The sequence below is a fragment of the Protobothrops mucrosquamatus genome, unplaced genomic scaffold (assembly GCF_001527695.2).
Source record: "Protobothrops mucrosquamatus isolate PMUCROS unplaced genomic scaffold, P.Mucros_1.0 scaffold_174, whole genome shotgun sequence".
Taxonomy (NCBI): Eukaryota; Metazoa; Chordata; class Lepidosauria; order Squamata; family Viperidae; genus Protobothrops; species Protobothrops mucrosquamatus.
In genome coordinates this window covers 261,169-275,931 of record NW_015386250.1, presented here as the reverse complement: position 1 = coordinate 275,931, position 14,763 = coordinate 261,169, and the positions used below count along the sequence as shown (strand labels likewise).

Genomic DNA, 14,763 nt, shown 5'->3' with positions numbered 1-14,763 from the left:
ATATACATATATTTGATAACAATATTTCACATTACCTTGTATTTTTAAAATTAGATATGCAGAGCTTAGAAAAGCTTTTGAAGGATGCAGTAATACAGGGACAACCTCGAAGCCGAAGAGCGTGGAAAAAAATTCTTATTCTAGTAGAGGGCATTTATAGGTATGTAAAATATAAAATTTCAACTGGGTATGCAGATTCTAGAAAATCCATATAAAATGCTCCAATATTGTGCATGTGTTAAGCACAGTAACCAAAAAGCCATAAATTATACTCTGCAAACTGGATTTTTCTTAATTTATTTCTTCTATTGCTTGTATGATTCTGTTTTAAAATTTTTGTTTGCTTTGGGGAAATACTTGGATAGGGAACAGTTGGTATAATATTGGCATTATATTGGATCAATTCATACAGTTTCAGGCATTCCATGTACTCAGTTCTCATTAACTTTCTTGTTCTTCCAGCATGGAAGGCTCTATTGTACGCTTGCCAGAAGTTGTTTCCTTAAAGAGAAAATACAAAGCCTACGTCTACTTGGACGAAGCCCACAGCATAGGTGCTGTTGGTCCTACAGGAAGAGGAGTTGTGGAATACTTTGGAATGGATCCTAATGATATTGATGTATTGATGGGAACATTCACAAAAAGTTTTGGAGCAGCCGGAGGTTATATTGCTGGCAAAAAGGTAACAGCAGCAATCATTGGCATTCAACAATATCCAAACCATTATAAATGGCTCCATCTCAAATTGTGGATTGAGGCAGGAAACAAGAGTAGCCTAAACTTTTGTAAATCCTAGTAATTTTCAAACTTTGCAAGAAGTTTTCCCTCTCAGCTGGGATGGGTTTGCAGCCCTCTGCTTCATTGTGAAACTCTCCAAGAATCTTGAGATTGCACTGCCAAAAGCTGACAGCAAAATGGCCAATTTTTGGTAGCTCGGTTTTACCAGTTTAAGGAAATTACAGGTAGTCTTCACTTAACTACATGAATTGGGACTGGAATTTCTATCACTGTCAGAAATGTAACTACATGACTACATCACTTAGGGATGGAAATTCTGGCACTTCCGGTGGTTGTTGTTGTTAAGCAAATCCTCAAGAGTTGTTAAGCGAGGAAATCACGTGGTCACCACTTGCAACCTCCTGCCAGCTTCCTCATTGCTTTTGTTTGTAGGAAGTCGGCAAAGAAGGTCCCAAATTCAATCACGTGATCGTGAGATGCTGCAACGTAATTGCAAGATGGGTTCCAAACACCCTAATCGTGATGTTATGACAGTGGGGACATTGCAACCAATATAAATCCGAGGACTGGTCATAAATACTAGTTTGTCAGTTTTAAATTCAAAAGGTCACTGAAGGAGTGGTCATTAAGCAAGCACTACCACTAAAACTCAGAGCAAATGTAATTCTCTGCGATGCTTCATGCATCCATTTTCATCTTTAAACGTAGGAAAATAGTCTGAAATGATCTTGCTCTTCTGATCAAGATATTCTTACGCAGTTCTTAGAGTTTTTTGGGGGTAGGGTGGGAGGTTGGTCCAAAGCAAAAAATAAATAAATGCTGATCCGTAGCCTTGAATATCTTACTGCTCTGTCTCTAAAGATCTTTGTCTGAGCCAACATGCATAGATACCATCCCAAGTGATACACTGTGGAGCAGGGGTCTTCAAACTTGGCCCTTTTATGACTTGAGGACTTCAACTCCCAGAATTCCTCAGTGTGCCTGGCTGAGGAATTCTGGGAGTTGAAGTCCACAAATCATAAAAGGGCCAAGTTTGAAGACCCCTGCTATGGAGCATAATCAGTATTCCAACTTCAGAATGCCTTCTTTCCCTCTGTTGGGGATGGGGATCTCTTTCTCTCCTCATACTACTCATACTAGCCATTTGTGACACCATTGGGTTACACCCTGCTAAGAGTTCAATCACCTTTGAAGACTGACAAATGGTTTCAGAGTGCTCATATGGCATAGAATGCAGGGATTTTTAGTAATTCCCAAGGATAGTAAGAATAAACATGTCTTCTGTGTAGTTAGCTCTGTCAGGATTTCATTCAACACAGCAAGGTTTTTCTAATTAAAGTTGTCAAAGCCTGTTGTAAGTTGAAAATACAGCAACTATTTGCATATTGCTCTCAAGCGCTTTCAAAATGCTTTGATAGATTTAATCATGAAAATGCAAGCATATAAGTGTCCTGAAAACTTACTAGGAAAATTGTCCTGTTTAATTAGTCATACCAATGTATGAACTGTCTCTTTTAGTTTACCTGCTGAACTTGCCAAACTAGTACGGTATGTACAGCTAAACATAAATGAAAAGGGGCGTTGTCTTACCTGAACGCCTTTTCTCAGCACGGAGATGGAGAATCCACCAATGGGTTTAGACTGTGTTCCTGCCCAATCAGATCAAGTCAGTCAAACTTGCCACGCCTATCCTAGGTTAGGAGTCCCAGTCTCGACGCGGGCGAAGCCATTGACTGATAGCAAGACATGTTGGCTCATAAAACTAACCCTAGGCCTAAAGGACCTGCGAGGGTGGGAGTGGATTCTCCATCTCCGTGCTGAGAAAAGGCGTTCAGGTAAGACAACGCCCCTTCTCCAGCACTGGAGATGGAGAATCCACCAATGGGACATACCAAAGCCTACTGTCCCTGAGGGAGGGAAGCAGGCTGGTCCGGTGTGATACCTCGAGGTACAACCTGCTGGAGAACCCTCCTGCCAAAGGAAGCCTCTGCCGAGGCAAACCTGTCGATCTTATAATGGCGTATAAAGGGCGATGGTGAAGACTATGTGGCCCCCCTACAAACGTCCTTGATGGACCCCTGAGTAGCCCAAGCCGCAGAAGTAGCCGCACTGCGGGTTGAGTGGGCTGTGACACGATGTGGAACCGGCAATGACTCAGACTGGTACGCCTCCGCAATACATGCCCTGATCCACCTGCCGATCGTGGAGGAGGACACCTTCCAACCCTTGGAAGAAGGATGGAAAGAAACGAAGAGGGCTTCCGAATTGCAAAAGTTAAAGGCAAAAGGTTCTTCAGCCAACTGAAAGGGAAAGAAACTGCTGAATACAGCACTGCTCAGAAGACTGAAGGGAATAGAGAATAAAGAATCCACCAATGGAAACTGTACCTGCCTAAGAGCCAACTTGCTACCTCTGTCTTGGGCAAGATCAAGTCAAGACTGGGATTCCTAACCCAGGATAGGCGTGGCAAGTTTGGCTGACTTGATCTGATTGGGCAGGAACATAGTCTAAACCCATTGGTGGATTCTCCATCTCCAGTGCTGGAGAATTGTATTTTGCATAAATAGTAAGGTTAGCGTTCTGAACTTTCAATTCCTATATTGTTTTGAAGTGAATATGAGAGCTGGATATGGGTAGCATATTGTGTTTAACCATTAGACTTTATGAGGGTGAAGGTTCCTTCTCTGAGCTTGTGGGTTGGTTTCCGAACATTTCGATAACAGGCTAGGTAACACCTTCAGCAGAGTTTAGGGGATGTCAGTGTTTTTCTGTTTATGAGGCTTCAGGGGTGGGTGTGTCTTGTGATGGGTCAGGTGTGAGTCATCAGTGAGAGGCTTGTGATGGTCTTGTGATATAGGGAGGTTACATCAGGTTAGTGATGTAGGTGAACTGCTGGTCGGGAGTGGGGACTTGCGTGGGTTGGTTGAGGGTTGGTGCTGTCTCTGGTTGGCTGTGTGGTTGATTTGGATTCTGAGGGTTTTGTAGGCTGGTTGTAGGTCAGTGTGTCTGTTGATGGAATTACTTGTGGAGTGCTGAGCTTCGATGAATTCACGAGCGTGGCGGGTGGTAGCGTGGCTGATGATTTTAGTGTTGCTCCAATCGAACTGGTGTTGTTTGGTGTTGGTGTGGATAAAGATTAAGGATTTGGGATCTTGGCGTTAATCTCTAACCACACCAACACCAAACGACACCAGTTCGATTGGAGCAATGCTAAAATCATCGGCCACACTACCACCCGCCATGCTTGTGAGTTGACCTACATTGTTGCTCTGGCCAAGTAGCACTATTTCATTCTTCTGGGTATATGATACACGTACTACTTTTGAATAAAATCAAGATAAGGCATTTTGTGTTTTTTTCAAGATAATTTGGAAATACATTTTTCTTGCCATGTACTGATTTTGTTTCTTTATTTGTCTTGACTGTTAAACATGTTTGGAGAAAAATTCAATGATAAGGGGACAAAAATTTAATTGTCATGCGGTGATAAATTAAATCATGTCAGCTGCAATTTTATGCACAGGAAGAAGGCTATTTATTCTCATTTGCCAAACTTTTATTCTAGCAGAAGAGGGTTTTTGATGACCAGACTGAAATATTGTTCTTTTGATTTAAGGAATTAGTGGACTACCTACGAATTCATTCACATAGTGTAACTTATGCCACATCTATGGCTCCTCCTGTAGCAGAACAAATTATAAGAGCAATGAAATGCGTCATGGGACTAGATGGGACAACACAAGGTAGGATATTTCACTAACCTGGTCTTATTTGTATTGAAAATGGATGGAATTATCGTCATAATAGCATGTACTGTAAACGTATTTGGTATCATGAATGAATGCAGCTGTATTTTTCTATGGTCCAAGTATGAGCAAGATGCTCATTCTCAGACCAAGATATCTGGCTCACATAATTCTCCTTGTTGGAGGACGATGCGTGCTCTGCCTTGAAGGATGTTTCATGCTTTACCTTGTCCCCTGCTCGTTCCGTGTTTTATTATCTAATTTACATATTTAAATATACAGACAGTCCTTGATCTACAACTGTTATTCAGCGACCATTTCAAGTTATGATGACACTAAACAAATGGCAATTACAACTGGTCTTTAGTGCTCCAACCACTCCAATGGCCCCCACCACCACAGTCACATGATTGTGATCTGGATGTTCGGCAGCTGATCTATGCTTATGATCGATTGCAGCACTCCGCAATCCTGTGACCATCATTTGCAATCTTTCCTGCCAGGATCCCTAGAGAGTTAATGGGGAAGCCGGCAGAGAATATATGTCCCCCGCCCTGTGCGCTCTCCCCCATCCCCTCTGCATTCACAGTGCAACAGCCATTCATAGACCCTGCTAATTCTCACACATCCTCCTCAACCTGATTTTTTGTGCTGTCTTCAAGTTCCTTATTTCAGGGAAGGATGTTGGGGGTGGGGTTGTCACATTAGAGCTCCAGAGACCCCTGGAGGAAGGTTATTGGACCCATTAAATCTGGGTTCAGAGAAGGACATAGTACTGGGACAGCTTTGACAATGACCCTCCTGGGAATGGGGCATGCATCCATCCTAGCTCTCTTTGACCTTTTAGTGGCTTCTCATGCTATCCATCCATGGGATACTTCTGGACTGGCTCTAGGAATTAGAGGCAGGACACATAGTATTACAGTAGTTCTTTCTTCCTCCATGTTCAGCTCCTGTCAGTGTTAGCCGGAGGGGAAGCGTCTAGCCCTAGGCTCCTGCTGAGGTAGCATACCTCAAGGCTTTACTTCCCACATCTGCATGAAACCATTATGACATGTAAGTTGTATGAGGTGCCAGCATAGAACAATTACAGAAGTAACACTCCAAAGATGCTTTTTCACGAGGCAAACTGGACTTTCTTTGAAGACATTTTGCTTCTCATCCAAGAAGCTTCTTCAGCTCTGACTGGATGGTGGGGAATTTCCCACCATCCCTACCGTCCAGTCAGAGCTGAAGAAGCTCCTTGGATGAGAAGCAAAACGTCTTCAAAGAAAAACAAGAAAGTCCAGGTGCCTCCTGAAAAAGCACCTTTGGGATAACTCTGACCTGCATGACTGAGAATCTCCCTAGACATACAGAAGTAACATATTACCTCCGCAAGGTGTCTGCTGTGAGCAGAATTATCGTACCATTTCTAAAGTGGCACCAAGCCATGGAAAACTTAATTTATAGGTAGAGTTTGCAATTGACATCACAAAAAATAGACTGATCAAAGTGTTTTTGTATATAAAACATTCTTGCCAATGGAGGGCAATATTGTCCTGATTTTTCTAGTATCTTCCCAAGCTTGAGAAGTAAATTACAGGTCTTTATTTCAGCACTATTTTTAATGCAAATGCTCTCCTATAACATCTGTGCTGTTACTGCATACTCATTGGAACAATGCATTGGCTCTAATTCACATTATAACACCAAGTGGTAAATTGCATAGTAACATTTTTTTTGTGTGCACAGGCATCTTTATTTGCTTAAATGCTAAGAATGTTTGAAATGTTTAGAATGTACCTGTTCCTTTTTGTTGTTTGAATAAGGTGTGGCTATATTATTAAAAAAAGTGCCTTACTTAGCATTGCAAGCATGGGAGAATAAGATTCCTAAATGTAAAAAGCTAGTTCAGGGGTGTCGGGGTGGGGCTGTACATCACCTTTTTCTAACAAATTCTTATAATTGCATTTGCCCTGACCCACAAGCCAATCTGCTCACCCTCCAACTGGCCAATGGGAAAATCAAAATAGCAACATTCCAAATAGTACTCTTTTCTTACATGTTCATCACTGCTCAGATAATTTGGTTGTGATGAGGAGATGCAACTATAGTGTCTCGACTTCAAGGAAGAAGGGGGGTGTTGAGAATCTGGGAGGCAAATGAAAAACACCTGCACCACAGTCCCAAAGGAAATGCTGCAAAGGGATATTTGAAGTGTTTCTTTGGGCCTCTTCTTGAAGTTAATCACTTTAGCTCAGCTCAGCTTATGAAGAGTTCTGCAAACTTCATAGGAATAACAAAATAACAGAGTTGGAAGGGACCTTGGAGATCTTCTAGTCCAATCCCCTGCTCGGGCAGGAAGCCCTACATCCTATACTGTATATTGTGCAGAGAGGAACACCGCCCCTCTGTTGGATCAGATCTGTTTTTGCATATGGATGGAGCCCAGACTAGAGCAAATCTTGTTGATAAGTATTTTGTTTGTTGTTTTCTGGGCAACCTTTCTGGAAATGATTGGCCATTGCTTTCTCCCTAGGGCTGAGAGAGAGTGACTGGCTCAAAGTCACCCAACTGACTTTGTGTATAAGTCAGGACTAGAACTCACAATCTTCCATTTATAGGTTGATGCCTTTAACCACTATACTAAATTGACTTTTTCTTTTGATGTAGCTTTTATTAAATGTGAGGGCCACCTTACAATGAAGAAGAGAAACTTTTGAATTGGTCTTGCTCTCATTTGCTGTTAACAATAATATTTGGTGGGGTAGTAATCTATCTTCGGTTTAACGGTGAGACCAGAAGTTTATTTAATCTCTGGCACACTAGAGGCTTGAGTTCTGCCAAACCAGTTTTTATTTAAAAAAAAAATTCTGTTGTAAATATAATCTGCATGTTATCAAGGCAGAGCACATGTTCTCTGTATATTTCTTAACATTTAGGCAAAACTCAATACTTTTCAGATTTTGTCTGGCTCACTTTTGATTTCTTTAAAACTAAGGATCTTTGTCATAGATAACTAAGATGGACAAAAAATTCTTGCTTTGGCCTACTACATGTTTTTATGATGTTCATGAAATAGACTCAGAGTCCATAAACACCCACCTACCAAATTCAATAGTGCATCATCTTGGGAGCAGATTATTATTTGACTGTATCTGTCTCTTTCTGTATCTGTCTCAGATTTGGAAGAGTTACGTTCCCTGATTCTCCTCATTGACCGCATCATACGTCAAGTGCCAGGTTTTATCCAGATATGGAAAAAAAATATGTCCGTCTGGAAGTTTCTTTGCATCCAGTTAACAGCTACTGTAAATGCAGAAGCTTCATAGAAAATCTGTTTTATTACAGGCAAGATATCATATTTATGCAGAATATCTGCCTATCGCAGAACACAAGAATCTACAAAGTATATACACACATATTTATTTAAAACATTTTTATAGCCACCCCTCTTATAACCAACTCTGGGCAGCTCACAATCAAAAGTTAAAACAGCATAAAAGCCATATTAAATCTATAAAAAGTAAACACATTGAAAACAAAAACCTGGCAACAAAGTCAAAACTTCTGACGTACAGTCACTTCATTTTATCCCAGGGTTTGGGAGTAAAAGCCAGGTCTTCATAACTTTACGGAAGGCTAGGGATGCCTGCCAGGGGATGAGTCTTCCATAGGTCAGGGGCTGCTTCAGGAACAGCACATTTCCTAATTCCCATAAGGTGACAATATTTAGGGGAAGGAACTAGGAGCATGCACATCCAATTTGCTCTGATAGGATGGGTAGATGTTCTTAGGGAAATTGGTCCCACAGATAACCTGACCCTGTGCCAGATAAGTTTTTAATGGTGATGAGCAGCACTTTGTATTGTACCCAGAAAGAATCTGGGAGCCAGTGCCTGGACAAACCTCCCCCCCCCCCAATAACTGTGCATGCTGCTGTATTCTGGACCAGTTGATGTTTCAGTTGGTGTTCAAGCCATGTAGGACTTAGTAGCCCATTTATTAAAGGCCATTGAAGGAACACGAAGAAGCCAGCAAGCCATCTCTCTTCCAAGGAAAAGTATAGAGCAGGGGTGTCAAACTGCCGACCCAAGGGCCGGATGCATCATAGTGAAACCACGCCCACCCCATTGCCGGCAATGGCAAAAAAAAGTCGCTATACGTCGCGACACGTCACGTGACGTTGTGAGTTTGACACCCCTGGTATAGAGGATCAAATTAGCCTTTGCCTAGAATTGCTGCTACACCTGCAGCTGAACGCGCTTTCATTTTCTTGCTCACCAAGTGTTTTCATAAAGGAAGGTTTCCTAACAGACTCCACTCAAACATCAATGAAAAGTTTAATGTATGTGTTGGAATCACAACAGAATTTATCTTTCTTCCTCTAATAGAAAGAACAGGCTTTTAGACTGTAGGTAAATATCGAGACATATTTATTTCTTCTAGTGACTTTGCGTGAAGCTGCATAAGCTTCACGCAAAGTCTTGGTATCTGTTTATAGATACCAAGAAAGAATCGGGGTGGGTGTGTGTGTTCAACTCAGCTGAGATGTTGGCAAGATCTGAAGGTGGCAGATAAAGAATGAAAATAATCCGCTGGATTAAATTCTTAGAAGAGGACTAAAGAAAATATGAGTTTTCATTCTGCAACTGGGGTTAAATTCATATTATTGTGGCAGGGGGATGATATTCCCTCTTCTTAGTCACCCCATTCAGCCACATCAGAACAGCTTATCTCAGAACAGCTTATCTCAAACCAATCAGAAGAAAAGATAGAGATTTTATTTAAAACTCCCCCCCCCCATTTAAATGGCCTTTTTCTAATAGGAATTAAACTTTAACAGGAATTATATTTTTGTAAGATGCTTTCTCTGTGCCACTCCCCCATATATAATTCAGAGCTAGTGCCCATCCATAGGAAAAGCTTACTCTTAATTTTTTAAATAGTTACATTTATAGTAATTATACTTATACCACACACATACAAATACTTCTTGAATTTATCAATCCAGAATATATTCTTATGGATTCTGAATGCTTTGTGTGTTACCCAACACGTCTGTCTTAACAATTTACTGTCATACCTGTATCAGTAGAAAGTATATTTGAAATATAAGAATATAGTGCCATCTCTAGGTCATGCGTAAAGCAAGTCCTTCTTACATCAGCACAGGCTCTCAAAGACATGCAGTTCACAACCTTAGTGGTTTTTGTTTACACATCCTTTGGGTTTCATTATCACCCATTAAAAAGATAGTACATAGAGGGAATACAGTCCTGAATTTAAAAGATTTGAGTGCCTTCCCATCGCCCAAAAGGATATAGGCAGAAATTCTCAAATCTCTATTGCCATATTCTCAGGAAAACTAAAATCACTCATTTCAGAAATATATTTGGGAAAGGAAGAGGTGTGGAGGCGATAATGAGTCCTTCCTTTGACTTCGAACCAGATGTGCTCTTTAGAACACTAAGCAATTAAAACCTAAGTATCCCAGCTACAGCTTGAACTTGTAAAAGTGACACATTGAAACCTGCTTTAGGCAAAATACACTCACCATTTCGGCTTCATGCCATCCCTTTGCTGAGTTACCTTGATTTAATGTTGAGCTGCATCTGGCTGCGAGTCTGTAATTGTGTTCAAGCCCTGAGGTTTTTCCAAAGTACCTATCACTGTAATATCTGTTCTTGTGTGTTAAAATAGCTCAGCAAAACATGTATATGGGGGTGGGGAAGGCTTTCAGTTAAGTGTGTGTGGTCTCTGACCGCAAAACACACAAACAAAAATGAGATGAAAGTGGCAAGGCTGAGGAAGGAGCAGCTTACATCCTTTTTATCATCTGGTTCAGAAGTTCCTCTTTCCTTCTCCGCTTGCTTTTCACACACACACATTATCCCTTCATAATTCCTTCATGTCTGTTCACAATGGTATTGGTGTAAGAAAGGATAGAGTGTGTTTTGTTTATGTCTCAAATAGACAAAAGACTTGCTTGAATGTTTTCCTGTAAAAATGTAACATTTTTCAGGAATGTCATTTCAGATTTCTGCTCTTTGCTATGCTTTTTTGCTCTCTAGCAGAGATTTTTGGCATATATACAAAGAACGGCCCAAGGAAAATCCAAATATTCTTATGCATAAATTCAGTCAAGATCATGGCAATAACATAATTCATTTAAAATGAAGCATAATCTTATAATAACCAGCAATATGGAACCAGTTGGAAGGTGCCATTCATGCAGTCAGATTTGACCTTTTCTTCAGTGCAGGAATCCAAGCTAATGTTTCTCCAAGAAATCCAGCCTCTACATATATCTATCTAGCAAATTGGAATGTATCCATTTCTCAGATTATTTGGGTCTATTGTCAAACTGCTCTTACTATTAGAAAACTTCCTAATATTGGATTGAAGACTGCCTTAAATTACACTTAAAACTAATATTCCATATATTTTGCTCTGGGTCAATACAAGACAGTTCATATCCTTCAGTTGCTTGAAGAGTTTGTTCATATTTGTCTCTGATATCTTTTGTTAAGTCTAACCATGCTAAGTTCCTTCAAATTCTCCTCACAGGATTTAGTGTCCTGTGAACTTTCTCACTGTTCTGAATCCTTCTTAAAGTATGATGACCATTAATAACTCAGATCTTACCGCATAATATCATGGAACAATTATTTTCTACAATTTGAAATAAACCTCAAAAGAATTGCAGATAGTCCTTGATGTATGACCATTTGTTCAGTGACTGTTCAGAATTACAATACTTAAATGACCCATGATTCTCAGTTAACAACAAGAACAGGAAATGCTGGAATTGTGATTGTTAAAGTGATGTGGCCATGTAACAACTTTCTTTACAACCATATCACTTCATGACCAAAGTCCCAGTCATAATCATAAATTGAAAACTACTTGTAAAGGTTTTTTTTAAATGTATTCATTCAATTCATTCATTAAATTTATTTCTGCCCATCTCATATCGAAACAACTCTGCGCTATAACACAGATAGTTTTCAAATCCCACAAGAATAGAAAAAGTTTACGTGCCAAAACTATACTAAGGTAGATAACAAACAGACATCTTAGGGAATTGTTTAACCAAGGAGAAGAGTATTGCTGGAAATATGGATTTGTATACACCTATCTGATGTTTTGTCTTGGTCATAGATGTTTCTTGAATGATTATTCACTCTTAAGGGAGGAGCCTGAGTGAACTGCATCAGAGTTGGGAGCTTTGAATTTGAAGGTGGAGGGAAGGAGTAAGGAAGTAAGATGGAAGGTTGAAGTATTTTTGGTTGACCACATAAAGGCATCTCACACTGGATAACTGCATACAGCCTGCATATTAATATTACTCTCTAATGTCATTACAATTAAAGCACATATTAAAGCCATGAAATAGGAATAAGGCATTATTAAACTTGTGGCAGACATATTGCAAGGTTCTTTGATATACTGATTTTTAAATGCTTAGATAGGTTACTTCAAAAAAAATAGTCTGTTCTGAAAGGGAACAAAAATTAATTAAATATACATAAGTTAAGCTTAATTATATTAAATTCCACTTCTTTAATGAAGTCTTCTCCAAAAGAGATCTTCTTTTCTTTTTTCCACCCTACTCTCCTCCATTGATAGAAGTGCCAATGTCCTTCTTGCTATTTGGGAATATGTAACACAAAGGAGCCATCTTACTGGTGAATTGACCACAGTAGGTGGGAAATTGTTGCAGAATAAATGGGGTGACATCACACATAACAGTGGAACTAGAGCTTTCAATTTTCTTCTGTGTTAGAGTGAATTTGGGGGTTTCCCTTTGATCATTTAAATATTGGGTAAATATATCTCAGAGTTTATGCCACGATTTTTCATTTGTTTCCTCAAAGGGCTAATATCCAAGTTTCTAAGTATTATTACCTGAGAAATAATAATATATAATCTGAAAACTTCAGGCATCATTAAATGTCTACCCTGCAGCTAGTATCTAAGATAATTTTTCCCTCCTATGAAAGGGTTAGAATTAGGTTATATGCAGTTTCATTCTAGTGCAGTGGACTTAAACCTGAGTGCCACATGAGATTTAATCCATTATCTTGAGGGCAACAACATTGTAGTCTTTCCATACATCAGTGTTGAAAGAAAAACCATCAGGTCCAGTTCCAAGCTGGGAGTAAATAAAATGGAATCTAAGATGCTGGAAATAAAATGGAGGCTGGCTATTTGGAAAGAAGGTTTAATGATGAGCAGAATCACCAGCAGCATGTGGTTCTGGGGACAGCTGACAAAAAATGGAGTTGAAAGTGGGTGGGTTTTTATATCTTTTTTGGGGTTTTGTGTTTGAGGTGCCTGTTCCTGTGCAATGTACTTTGGCCTGTGCCCTTTTGGTATTCTAATTATTGTTGCCTGACTCCCATTGTGGCTTGGAGATCATGTCCTGGGTGGGAGGTGTAGATTCTAGGAGTCTTTGTTTTTCTAATCCCATCGGCTCCAGTCTTCTGTGGGAGCTGTGGTTGAAGGCATTTTGCTTATGCATAGATTGACCAAGTCTTCCTGAATGGATTACCAAATCTGCATTTCTAAAAGCTAATCTCCTCCTCAGGTTTCTGCTTGGGGAGACTTGGACTGGTTTCTGCCTCCCCTAAGATTTTTCCTCCGTTATTCCTTTGGGGAAATATAACATTCTGCCTTTTTTAATATCCCCCAAAATATTTCCTTCTCTAGGACGGTGGGTGGGTGCTGACTTTCTACATCAGCACAAAAGTAAAAAATGAAGCTACTTAAGACCAAGCAAGCTGACAAGCCCTAGTCCTAACTGCAGTAGGGACTAACTCAACAAGGGACTAACGCTGCAGCCATGTGGAGCCCTACTTCTCATCCTAAAGCTGTAGCAAGGAGAAGCTACGGCGGGGGTGGTGCAAGCAGGCCCTGAACTTAGCTGTGACAGGGCCAGGATTGCACAACGTGACCTGAAAGGGCAGGTGCAGCCAACAGCCCTAAGGTTGAGACCCTATGAAGCTTGGGTGAAAAGTCAGGTCTTTGATCTTGCAATGAAAACAATTTTTCCCTGTTGAGCTATTTCCCATTGCCTGCCCACAATTAATGCTACTTTTGCCATAGGCCATTCTGTTCCTGTTGGTTTAAATCAGGGACATATGATGACAGGATTTTTATTGGTCTTTTTTTTTTTAATGTTGACAGTGCAGGGACACATGGACGCTGTTCCCTTCATAACAAATTAACAGAGCAAACCAGAAAATAGTCGTGGGAGTACAGCTAGCATAATTCAGGCAGGAGATGAAATGGCTGACCTGGCCTTATGCCTTATGCCTGGAGGCTGTTCAGGTCTGGATGGGGAAAAACAGGCTTAGATGCAATCCCAGCAAGGCAGAATGGCTGTGGATTCGCAAGCCAACTGTTTCCAGAGATTTTAAATGAATAAATAAATATATACTCATCCACATAAACACACATGCACATACATACACACTGCAGTTTGGTACTGTACCTCCATAGCCTCAAACACATTGATTCATTAACAAATCTTGAAACATTTCCTCTGTCCAACAGTCAAAGGCAACATTTAGTCAGGCTCACAATAGAAAGTAAGGCTTTGACATATAGCAAGGAAAACAACTTAAAGGAAAGAATGTTGGACAATTGCCTCTTTGTAAATGCAGATCAACTTGGGCAATTTGTGTAGCCAGCAGGAACATGGATCTCTTATGCAAGTATATTTCCAAGCTTTGTCATTATTCTCTATTTTCTCTGAAGATCTCCTAAGACAGTGGTTCTCAACCTTTTTAATGCCGCGACCCCAACCGGTCGTAAGTCGAGGACTAAACCGGTCGTAAGTCGAGGACTAAACCGGTCGTAAGTCGAGGACTAAACCGGTCGTAAGTCGAGGACTACCCAACCGGTCGTAAGTCGAGGACTTTCTCTGCCCGGGAGCGCCGCGCATGCGTGGTTCTGCCCCCTGCGCCGGCTGAGGCGTAGCTGGCAAGCGGCAGAGACGGAGCAGGCCGACCACCAGCTGGCCCAGCCCAAGGGAGGTAAGGCACCCGCCGGAAAAGGGGGAAAAAATGGCGGACAAAAAAAATGGCGGACAGCCTTGCTTGGCGACCCCCGTGAAATGGTCGATCGACCCCAAATGGGGTCCCGACCCACAGGTTGAGAACCACTATCCTAAGAGAAAATGCAGTTTTAAGTATTTAGTTTTGCTAAATACTTAAAACTGTTTAAGTTTATAAAAAATTCTTGAAATCTTTAAGCATTTCACGGTCCTTAAGCATGTTAAGTACATGTT

The 14,763-nt window shown here is 40.6% G+C and overlaps 1 protein-coding gene across 1 annotated transcript in view; it reads left to right on the top strand.

Annotated features, from left to right (window-relative positions):
• SPTLC3 (serine palmitoyltransferase long chain base subunit 3) overlaps positions 1 to 14,763 on the top strand; it is a 50,531-nt gene that overhangs the window by 23,420 nt on the left and 12,348 nt on the right. Inside the window, exons 8-10 of the mRNA XM_015822395.1 lie at positions 55 to 160; positions 463 to 682; positions 4,355 to 4,481. Coding sequence (XP_015677881.1) covers positions 55 to 160; positions 463 to 682; positions 4,355 to 4,481 — 453 coding nt within the window. The remainder of the gene's footprint in view (positions 1 to 54; positions 161 to 462; positions 683 to 4,354; positions 4,482 to 14,763) is intronic.